The 11,682-nt window shown below is 65.9% G+C and overlaps 1 protein-coding gene across 1 annotated transcript; it reads right to left on the bottom strand.

The window, feature by feature from the left end:
- On the bottom strand, window positions 1-11,445 carry NECTIN4 (nectin cell adhesion molecule 4). The gene is made up of 9 exons (XM_066568275.1): window positions 11,382-11,445; window positions 7,891-8,241; window positions 6,872-7,162; window positions 5,659-5,773; window positions 4,044-4,207; window positions 2,421-2,568; window positions 1,722-1,800; window positions 977-1,111; window positions 1-273 (listed from the first exon to the last, which is right to left on the bottom strand). Exons 1-9 carry the CDS (start codon window positions 11,443-11,445, stop codon window positions 1-3), a joined length of 1,620 nt encoding a protein of 539 aa, XP_066424372.1.
- Between the last annotated feature and the right edge of the window lie 237 nt (window positions 11,446-11,682).

The raw sequence follows: 11,682 nt of genomic DNA, 5'->3' as shown, positions 1-11,682 counted from the left end.
TCACACCAGGTGGCCGCGGCCGTTGATGTAGATGCCGTTGGAGCTGGGCTTGGCCTGCAGCATCCCGTTCTCCTGCACAAAGTGCGTCATGGCCGCCTTGATGGGGTCCCCCCCGCTGCCCCCACCCTCCTCTTCCTCCTCCTTGGGCTCCTTCCCGCCGGGCGGCGGCGGCACCGCGGGGACAGCGGGGACAACGACGGGGACGTCGGTCTGCGTCTCGATCTCCCGCACCGTGGAGAGCGTGGAGTAACTGCGGCCCTCGGGCTCCTCGCTCTGGGGACAAGGGACAAGGGACGCGTCAGGGGTGCCACTGGGCATGGGGTGGATTTTGGTGGGGACATGGGGACCAATGGGGACATGAGGACTGTGGGGACATGGGGACTGTGGGGATATTGTACCATGGGGACATGGGGACATGGCATTGATGGGGACACAGGAACCAGTGGGATGTCCCCATGGGCACTGATGGGGACCAGTGGGGACATTGGAACCATGGGGACCAATGGGGACCATGGGGACCAGTGGGGACATGGGGACCATGGGGACATTGGAACCATGGGGACCATGGGGACCAGTGGGGACACAGGCACTGCTGGGCACACAGGGACCAATGGGGTCCATGGAGACCAATGGGGACATGGGGACCATGGGGACATGGGGACCAATGGGGACCATGGGGACATGGGCACTGATGGGGACACAGACACTGCTGGGGACATGGGTACCACCAGGGACGTGGCCGCCATGGGGACACAGGGATCAGTGGGGACATGGCCACCATGGGGACATGATCAGAACAAGGACATGGACAGGGACATCAGCGGGGACATGGCGGGGGCGGGGCAGGTGATTTGGGCACCATGGGGACATCACTGTGGGGAACATGGGTGCCACTGGGGCCAGGAGTGTCACTGGGGCCAGGGACATTCCCAGGAACACGGTGACCTCGTGTCCCCTGGTGTCCCCCGTGTCTCACCATGGCGGAGCAGATGCTGGTGCCACGCAGGCTGTCCCCCCTCAGGCTGTCCCCCCTCAGGCTGTCCCCTCGCAGGCTGTCCCCTCGCAGGCTGCCCTGGCGACTCTCCGTCCGCAGCTGCAGCGTCTCCTCCAGCTGGGACAGGCTGGTCAGCACCCAGGACACCCCGGACACCCCACGGACACCCCAACGTCTGACCCCATGGACACCCCACGGACACCCCAATGTCTGACCCCATGGACACCCCACGGACACACCATGGACACCCCAATGTCTGACCCCATGGACACCCCACGGACACCCCAATGTCTGACCCCATGGACACCCCATGGACACACCATGGACACCCCAATGTCTGACCCCATGGACACCCCATGGACACCCCAAAGTTTGGCCCCATAGACACCCCAAGGACACACCATGGATACCCCATGGATTCCCCCAGTTTGATTCCATGGAGACCCCATGGATATCGCAAAGTCTGAACCCATGAACGCCCAATGGACACCCCATGGACATCCCAAAGCCTGACCCCATGAACATTCCATGGACACCCCGTGGATACCCCAAAGTTTGACCCCATAGACAACCCAAGGACACCCCATGGACACCCTATGGACACCCCAAGGACACTCCAAGGACACCCCACAACCCAACCCAAGCCCCCCTTCTTTGGGCACCCCGAGCTCCCCAAACCCCCCCCACCCCAAGCCCCCCCCGGTCCCCCCCGTTTCCGTGTCCCCACCTGTGCCCGGGGGTCGCTGCTGTGGCTGGAGTGGAGCCTCCGGATGGAATTTTCCCGGGTCAGCGTCAGCTCCTCCTCGCTGGGGACACAGGGGACACTCAGCACCCCTGTGTCATCCCCCCGTGTGCCCACAGGTCCTGCTGGGTCCTTCTGTGTCCCCCCCTGTCCTCCCTTGTCCCGCTCTGTCCCCCGTGTCCCTCATGTCCTGCCATGTCCTCTGTGTCTATCCCATGTCCCCATGGTGTCCCCATCGTGTCCCCCTGCATCTTCCATGTCCTTGTGTCCACCCTGTCCCCCACATCCCCCATGTCCCTCATGTTCCCAAGTCCCCCCATGTACCTGTGTCCCCCAGTGTCCTCCCATGTCCCCCAATGTACCCCATGTCCATCCATGTTCCCATGCCCCCTGTGTCCCCATGTCCCACAGTGTCCCCCCCATGTCCTTGTGTCCCTCCATGTCCCCATATCCCCTGTGTCCCCATGTACCCCTATGATCCCCATGTCCCTCATGTCCCCCTGTCCCCATACACCCTCATACCTACCATGTCCCACCATGTCCCCTGTGTCCCCATGTCCCACCATGTCCCCTATGCCCATCCATGTCCCCATGTCCCCTGTGTCCCCATGTCTCTCCATGTACCTGTGTCCCCCCCATGTCCCCCCCGCCCCGTGTCCCCATGTCCCCTGTCCCCTCCCTTACTACTTCTCGGAGATGCGCTGTGTCTTGCGTTTGTGGTACAGGGTCATGACCACCACGACGATGACGAGGACGCAGAGCAGGACGGCGGCGATGACCCCGACCACCACCACCGAGGCCGACACCAGGTCCACGCGGCGCACCGTGTCCTCTGCAGGCACCCACAGGGGTCAGGGGCACCCCGAAACAAGGGAGACCCCAAAACAGGGGTCAGGGGACACCCCAAATCGGGGGGACACCTCACGGGGTCAGGGGGCACCCCAAACAGAGGGAGACCTCAAAGAGGGCCAGGGGGACACCACAAAGACAGGAGATACCTCCAAGGGGTCAGAGGACATCCCAAAGATGAAGGAGACCTCAAAAAGGGTCAGGGGGACACACCCTAAGGTGGGGGGGACACCCCAAAGAGAGAGCAGACCTCAGAGAGGGTCAAGGGGGGACACCCCAAGTGGGGGAGACCTCATGGATGAGTGGGGGAGACCATGGATGGACAAGTCCGTGGACGGGCAGATGGATGGACAGATGGACGGACAGATGGATGAGTCCATCCACGGATGGACGGAGGAGTGTCCATGGATGGACGGACTGACAAAGACATCCAGGGGTGGGATGATGGACAGATGGATGGATGGACAAGCCCATGGACGGTGGGTGGGTGGGTGACCAGTGGGTGGGGATGGACAGTGAGAGGTGTCAGAGGATGGACGGATGGACGGATGGATGGACGGACGGACGGACGGACGGACGGACGGATGGATGGATGGATGGATGGATGGATGGATGGATGGATGGATGGATGGATGAATAAGCAGGAATCTGGAGGCATGACCAGATGGGTGAGTGGACAGAAGGGTGGAGGAGTGGACGGAAGGACGAAGGAGTGGACAGAAGGATGGATGAGGGGATGGAAGGACAGATGAGTGGACAGCAGGGCGGGTGAGGGAACGGCAGAGTGGGTGAGTGGACAGAAGGATGAAGGAGTGGACAGAAGGGTGGAGGAGTGGACAGAAGGGCTGATGAGTGGACAGAAGGACAGAGGAGTGGACAGAAAGGCTGATGAGTGGACAGAAGGACAGAGGAGTGGACAGAAAGGCTGATGAGTGGACAGAAGGACAGAGGAGTGGACAGAAAGGCTGATGAGTGGACAGAAGTGTGGATGAGTGGACGGAAGGGTGGAGGAGTGGACAGCAGGGCAGGTGAGGGGACAGAAGGACGGATGAGTGGACGGAAGGGCGGATGAGGAGATGGAAGGGCAGGTGTGAGCAGGCAGTGAGTAAAGCTGGGCTGGATGAGCACGCGATGAGTGGATGGGCGTGGAAGAGGGATGGACCTTGGTGGGATGGGCACGGGATGGGAGGAGCAGAGGAAGGAGGGACAGACGGGTGGATGAGTGAATGAATGGATGAACAGATGAGTGGACAGAGGGATGGGTGGATGGATGGACGGATGGATGGACAATGGATGGACAATGGATGGATGGATGGATGGATGGATGGATGGATGGATGGATGGATGGATGGATGGATGGATGGATGGATGGATGGATGGAAAAGTGGATGGTCAGATAAACAGACAGATGGACATACAGAGAGATGCAGAAACCAAGCCCCCTGTCCCTGTCCCCACCTGTGGCGCGTCCCCGGATGCTGACGTTGGCCCGGGCCTCCTTGGCAGCCACTCGGTTGGACACTCGGCACACGTAGTCACCAGCATCGGCCACGGCCAGCGGCCGCTGGAACAGCAGCGTGTCCCCCTTGACCCTGACACCCGCGGGCAGCGGCGCGTCCACCCTGCGGGGACAGCTCGGTGTCAGCCCCGGCGACAGCCACGGTGACAACCGTAGTGACAATCCCCGGTGTCAGCCCTGGTGTCAGCCCCGGTGACAGCTTCCAGTGACAGCCCCGGTGACAACCCTCGGTGACTACCCCAGAGCCAGCCCCCAGTGACAGCCCCCATAACAGCCCTGGTGACAGCCCCCAGTGACAGCCCTGGTGACAGCCCCCACTGATCCCTCCCGGTGACAGCCCTGGTGACAGTCCCGGTGTCAGCCCCAGGGACATCTCCCACTGACAGCCCCCATAACAGCCCTGGTGACAGCCCCCATAACAGCCCTGGTGGCATCTCCTGGTGACAACCCTTGGTGACTGCCCTGGTGTCAGCCCCTGGCAATAACCCCAGTGACACCCTCTGGTGACAGCCCTTGGTGACACCCCCCAGTGGCATCTCCCAGTGACACCCCTGGTGACAACCCTTGGTGACTGCCCCTGGTGTCAGCTCCAGTGACAGCCCCCAGTGACAGCCCCAGGTGACAACCCTCAGTGACATCTCCCCATGACAGCCCCCAGTGACAACCCCAGGGACATCTCCTGGTCACAGCCCCAGTGACGGCCCCAGTGACACCCCCCAGTGACACTCCCCGGTGACAGCCCCGGCCTGCCCGGGCGGTGCCGGTGCCATCGGTGCCATCAAAGCCGCCGTGCCGGTTCCCACGGGTGCCGCCCAGCCGGGGCCTGCCCGGGCACGCGGCACTGCCAGGCCCAGCCACGGCGGCACCGGCACCGGAATGGCACGGGCGGGGGCAGGACTGGGGGTGGGGAGGTGGGACAGGGACGTGACAGGGACAGGGAGATGTGACAGGGACAGGGGGACACAGCAGGGACAGTGGATGTGACAGGGGGATGTGGAAGGGACAAGGGGACACAACAGGAACAAGGGCACAGGGACATGGCAGCAACAGGGTATGTGGCAGGGACAGGGGGACATGGCAGGGACGGGGGGACACAGCAGGGACAGGGGGACATGGAAGGGACAAGGGTGACACATCAAGGACGTGGCAGGGACATAGGCACAGGGAGATGGCAGGGACAGGGGGACACGAAAAGGCAGGGGTGACACAACAGGGACATGGCAGGGACAGGAGGGACACAGCAGGGACATAGGGGACAGGGAGGACACCAGCACAGGCAGCAGGGACACAGCAGGGCCATGGGACACGGACACAGGCAGGGACACGGTCAGGGGGACACAGTGGGGACAGAGCTGGGGCAGGGGACACCACAAGGACACCACAGGGACACGAACCTGCTTCAGACCCTGCTGGGGACACAGGGGGACACAGGCGAGGGGACCCAGGGCAGGGGGCCATGGGGAGGTGGCAGGGGGTGACAGGGGGTGCCCTGGGGTGACACAGGGGGGGACAGGGGGTGACGGGGGGGGGGACAGGGGGGGACAGGGGCCTCACCGTGTCCAGTTGTACGTCGGGGGGGGGTTGCCGTCCCCCAGGCAGGTCAGCGCCGCCCCCTCCATCCCCTCCTGCCACTCGGCCGTGTGGCCCAGCACCGACGCGTCCGACAGGTCTGGGGACACCGAGGGGACAGTCAGGGGACAAGGTCCCACGGCCCTGCCGTGCCCCCCACGGCCACGGTGTCCCCCTGTGTCCCTCATCCTCCCCATGCCCAATGTCCCACCCTCCGTGTCCCCAAGGTCCTCCGTGCCAGCATCCCCCAGTGTCACCTGTGTCCTCACACTGCCAATGCCACCTGTGTGCCCCATGTCCCCAACAGCCTCCACCTGCCCAGGGCCCCCAGTGTCCCCAAAGTCTCCAATGTCCCCAGTACTGCCCAGATTTCCATGTCCTCAATGTCCCTTTGTGCCCAGGATGTCCCCAACACCCTCCAATGTCCCCAACGTCCTCCACACCTCTCAATGTCCCCAGTGCCTCCATGTCCCTCAAGGCTCTCCATGTCCCCAGTGCCCATTGTGTCCCCAACACCCTCCATGTCCCCCATGTCCCCCATGCCCTCTATGTCCCCAACACCCTCCATGTCCCCCAGGTCCCCAGTGCTCCCCCTGTCCCCAATGCCCATCATGTCCCCAACTCCTTCCATGTCCCCAACGCCCATCACACCCCATGTCCTCAATGCCCCCCATGTCCCCAACACTGTCCATGTCCCCTGTCAACCCTCATGTCCCCAGTGCCCCCAAGACCCTCCATGTCCCCCATGTCCCCAGAGATCTCTACACTCCCCATGTCCCCAACACTCTCCATCTTCCCTGTCAACCCCCATGTTCCCAACACCTCCCATGTCCCCAGTGCCCCCCCATGTCCCCAACACCTCCCACATCCCCAACACCCCCCATGTCCCCCATTACCCCCAATGTCCCCAACACCCTCCATGTCCCCTGTCAACCACCATGTCCCCAATGCCCTGCCACGTCCCCAGAGCTCTCCACATCCCCAATGCCCCCCATGTCCCCAATGCCCCCCATGTCCCAAATACCTCCCACACTCGTTACCCTCCATGCCCCCAACACCCACCATGTCCCCCATGTCCCCAACACCCTCCATGCCCCCAACACCCCCCATGCCCTCAACATCCTCCATGTCCCCCATGCTGCCGTCACCCCCAATGCCCCCGTCACCCCCCAGCCCCCATCACTGCCCGCTGGCGCACAGGCGACGCTGAGCTGGTGCGTGATTCTCTTCTCATGGCGCAGGCCGGGGTGTGCCACCACGCAGGTGAGGCTCTTGCCGTTCATGCTGCGCCCGGGCACCAGGAAGAACTCGCTGGTGACGGAGGCGGAGCGCGCGTGGGCCGAGCGCCGCGTGGCGTTGGTGCCGCGCACCTCGGTCTCCCAGCGCACCGAGGGCACCGGGCTGCCCTCGGCCGTGCACGAGGCCGCCAGCGTCCGGCCCTGGCCCTCCTCCAGCGGCGGGCCCGGGTTCAGGATGGGCAGCGGTGGCACTGATGGGGGGGACGGGGTGGTTAGGGGAGCGGTGGGGATGTTGGGGGTTTATTGGGGGCTTGGGGTGTTGGTGGCGTGTGGGGTGTCCACGTGGCACCGTTGTGTCCCCAGTGCCCAAAATTCCCCAATCCACCATGCCCATGGTGTCCCCTCTGCCCTCCATGTGCCCCATGTCCTACATGCTCCATGTCCCCTGTGTCCCATGTCCCCTATGTCCCCTGTATCCCATGTACCCAATGTCCCGTATCCCACATTCCTCACCCTCCATTCCCCACATCCCCAGTCCCACATGCCCCATGTCCCTGTGCCCCTCATACCCTCCATGTGCCCTGTGCCCCACATGTCCCACATCCTCTGTCCCATGTCCCCTGTGTCCCATATGTCCCCTGTGCCTTTACATCCCCATGTCCCCTGTCCCATGTGCCCCGTGTCCCATGTGCCCCTTGTCCCGTGCGCCCCATGTCCCCTGTGCCCCATGTCCCTTGCCCCATGTGCCCCACATCCCACATACCCGATGTCCCCTCCGCCCCCCACTCCTGTCCCACACCCCCTGTGCCCCACATCCCTGTCCCATGTACCCCATGTCCCCTGTGCCCCCCATGTTCCCCACACCCCTTGTGCCCCCATCCCTGTCCCATGTCCCCTGTGCCCCCCATACCCCCCATGTCCCCTGTGTCCCACGTGTCCCCTGTGTCCCACGCTCCCCGTGCCCCTGTCCCCCGCTCACCGAGCACCCTGAGCGTGAGGCGCCCCTCGAAGTTGCCCATGGGGAAGGTGATCAGGTGGCACTCGTAGTCGCCCTCGTCGCCCTGCACGGCGTTGCGCAGGACGATGGCGCCGTCGCCGAGGTCGCCGTGCCCGTGGCGCAGGACGCGGCCCACGAAGGGCTCCTGCACGTGCTCGCCGTGCTGCGGGTTCAGCACGGCCACCTCGGCGGGCGCCGCGCCCGCGCCGCCGCGCTTCAGCCACGTCACCTGCACCACCTGCTCCTGCTCCTGCGCCCGGTACCGGCACGGCAGCACCACGTCCTGCCCCAGCACCGCCGTCACGCTACGCGGCACCTCCACGCGGCCACCGCCTGCGGGGACACACGGGGGGACAGCTGAGTGACACCCGGGGACACCTGAGTGACACCACCTGTGACACCTGTGTGTGACACCACCTGTGACACCTGTGTGACACCACCTGCGACACCTGTGTGTGACACCACCTGTGGCACCTGAGTGTGGGTACAGGCACCTCCACGCGGCCACCGCCTGCGGGGACACGGGGACAGCTGAGTGACACCCGGGGACACCTGAGTGACACCACCTGCGACACCTGTGTGTGACACCACCTGCGACACCTGTGTGTGACACCACCTGTGGCACCTGAGTGTGGGTACAGGCACCTCCACGCGGCCACCGCCTGCGGGGACACGGGGGGACACCTGAGTGTGGCACCTGGGACACCTGAGTGACACCTGAGTGTGGGTACAGGCACCTCCATGCAGCCACTGCCTGCGGGACACAGGGACACCTGACTGACACCTGAGTGGGACAACTCAGTGACACCTGGGACACCTGTGGTGACACCTGTCTGTGGGTACAGGCACCTCCTCGCAGCCCCCATCTGCAGGGACATGGGGGGGACACCTGGGGGACACCTGAGTGTGACACCTGTGTCACCCGGTGTGGCACCGAGGAGCACAGGGATGTGCAGGGGGACAGAGATATGGCACCTCCACCTGCCCCCACCTGCAGGGACACACGGGGACCTCAGCGTGGACCCTGTGCCACCACCTGTGGGCACCTGGGCTGATTCCAGGTGTGTGAGAGCAACAGCTGGGCACACCTGGGCACACCTGCGCAGGGCTCGGGCACACCTGGGCACACCTGTGCCTGCACTCACAGCCATGCAGGACCCTTGTGCACACTCACACACACCTGGGCACACTCACACACACCTGGGCACCCCTGCACAAGGCTCAGGGCACACCTGGGCACATCTGGGCGTACCTGCAGGATTTGGGGTTCAGGTTCAGGGGCTGGCTGGGCTTTGAGGTGGAGATTGGGGGTGTAGGATTTGAGCTGCAGGTTTGGGGTGCACGATTTGGGGTGCAGAATTTGGGGTGCAGTTTCGGGGGGCTATCAGGGGATTTGAGGTGCATTTTTGGGGTGCAGTTTTGGGGACTCGCTGAGGTGTGGGGGGCAGGTTTGGGGTGGAGAATTTGGGGCACAGAATGTGGGGTGCAGGTTTAGGGTGCAGGATTGGAGGTGCAGTTTTGGGGTGCAGGTTTGGGGTGCGGGATATGGGGTGCGGGATTGTGGTTGAGAATTAGGGGTGCGGGATTTGGGGCTCATTAGGAACCTTTAGGTTCAAGTTTGGGGTGCAGGATTTGAGGCGCACTTTTGGGGTGCAGGATTTGGTGCTCATTTGGAGCCTTTGGATGCTACTTTGGGGTCCAGGACTTGGGGGTCTCCTTGTGGGGGGGGGGGTCGGGGGTGCATTTTTGGGGGTACATTTTTTGGGGAGGGGGCGTGTCCGGGAGGGGAGGGGGGCGTGTCCCGCAGCTTTGGGGGGCGTGTCCCGCCCCGCCGCCGCCGCCAGAAGCGGCCGGGCCGGCCCGTCCAGCCCAACCGGCCGGGACGGATCCCGCGCTGCCGCCCCCGCCGAGCCCCCCGGGGGCTCCCCAAAATGCCCCCCCCCCCCCCTCCTAAACCCCCCCGCCAGGACCCCCGACTCATTAACCCTTTCATTAACCACCCTGCAGCCCCCCCTCCCTCCCCACCACCACCACCACGTGCCTCAGTTTCCCCCGAGCGCCGCCGCTCTCGCAGAGCCCAACCGGGGGTCCCGGGAGGGCTCCGGGGGGGTCCCGCGGGGGTCGCGGCCGCCGTGGGGCGGTTCTGGGGTTCCCTGGGGAGGTTCCCCCCCCTCGGGGCGTCCCCACCCAGCGGGGCCCGAGCGCGTGGGAACGGGCGCGGGGAACCGGCAGAACCGGCCCCGCGGCCCCCACGCCCCGGCCGCGCTCAAAACGGGGCGGGCGGGGGGGGGGGGGGGGGCCCCCAAAAACAGCCCCGGCAGCGGCCACCGGGGGGTCCCGGGGGCGGGGGAGGGGGGTGAGGCGGGGGGGGGTCCCCCAAATCCCAAATTCCCACGGGGGTCGAGCCCCGCGTGGGGGGAAGGGGGAGGAGGCGCTCGGGGCGGGTTTTCTTTTTCCCACGGGGACGCGCGCGCACGTGCGGGGGCACCCCCTGTGCCCGCACCCCGGGATTGGGGAGTGGGGACACGCGTGGAAGGGACCCCCCCTCAAGAATCCAAAAGAATCGCTCGCACGCGCGTGGAAAGCCCGTGTACACTCGTGGGAAGCCCTTGCACACTCGTGGGAACCCCTTGCACACGCGTGTGCGCCCCGCGCCCCCGCAGGGCTCCAGGGCGGGCGCGGGGACCCCGCCGAGTCTCCCGTGGGGTGCGGATCCCGCGTGGGTCGGGGTGGGGGGGGCTCAGCACCTTTCGGTGGTCACCAGCCCGTTCCCACGGGTCCAGAGGGGAAACTGAGGCACGGCGGGGGACGGGGGGCGGGGCAGAGCGGGGACCCCCCCCTTGGGGCATCCCGGTGGTGTCGCCGTTCCCACGGTTTGTCCCCCGTCCCCCCCCCCAACTTCCACCCACGGTGTCCCCAAACGGGTCCGCGTGCCCGGGGGGGGGAGCGGAGCCCACGCAGAGGCGCAGGTGCGCACGCACGGGTGCGCGCACACGCGTGTGAAGCGCCCGCGGCGCTGTCCGCCCCCCCCGTACCCCCCCCTTCCATCATCATCATCATCATCCTCCCCCCCCACCACGGACACACACGGACACGCGCCGCACGGACAGACGGACACGCGGGGCCGCAGGTGCACACGCGAGCGCTCCCACGTACACACACACACACACGCGCGCACCTGCACACGCGCCTGTGCGCGCACACCCGCGCGCGCCCCCGCCGCTCCCGGTTTCACCCCAACCCCCGCTCCATGGGATCCCCGGTCCCCTCCGTCCCCCTTCCCCCATCCCGGTCCCGGTTCGGCCCCTCCGGGAGCTCCGGGCTGGCCCCGGTACCCCCGAGCCTCGGTGCCGGTCGGGGAGAACCGGGGGAGCCGCTCCTGCCCCCGGCCCGACTCGCAGCCGGGACAGCCGCTCCCGGTCCTTATCCCGGTCCTTATCCCGGTGCCAGTCCCGGTGTCCCGTGGCCCTTACCGGTCACGGCGAGCAGGAAGCCGAGCAGGAGCACGGGCGCCCCGGGCATCCCGCGGGGCTCCATGCGGAGCGCTCCGGGCTCACGGCGCGGCTCGGGGCCCGGGCAGCACCATCCGGACCGGAGCGGGCCCCACCGGCACCGCCGGGACAGCGCCGGGACAGCGCCGGGACAACCGGGCACAGCCTCGGCGGCTCCCTCCGGGCAGTACCGGGAAGCACCGGGAGCCACCGGGACGCACCGGGAGGCACCGAGGGGCTCCGGGCTGAGCCGGGCCGGACCGGGCGGGACCGGGGCCGATCG

This window comes from Molothrus aeneus, chromosome 31, assembly GCF_037042795.1.
Source record: "Molothrus aeneus isolate 106 chromosome 31, BPBGC_Maene_1.0, whole genome shotgun sequence".
In the NCBI taxonomy this organism is placed as follows: Eukaryota; Metazoa; Chordata; class Aves; order Passeriformes; family Icteridae; genus Molothrus; species Molothrus aeneus.
The sequence above is the reverse complement of the archived record's forward strand: the minus strand, read 5'-3'. Positions and strand labels throughout refer to the sequence as shown.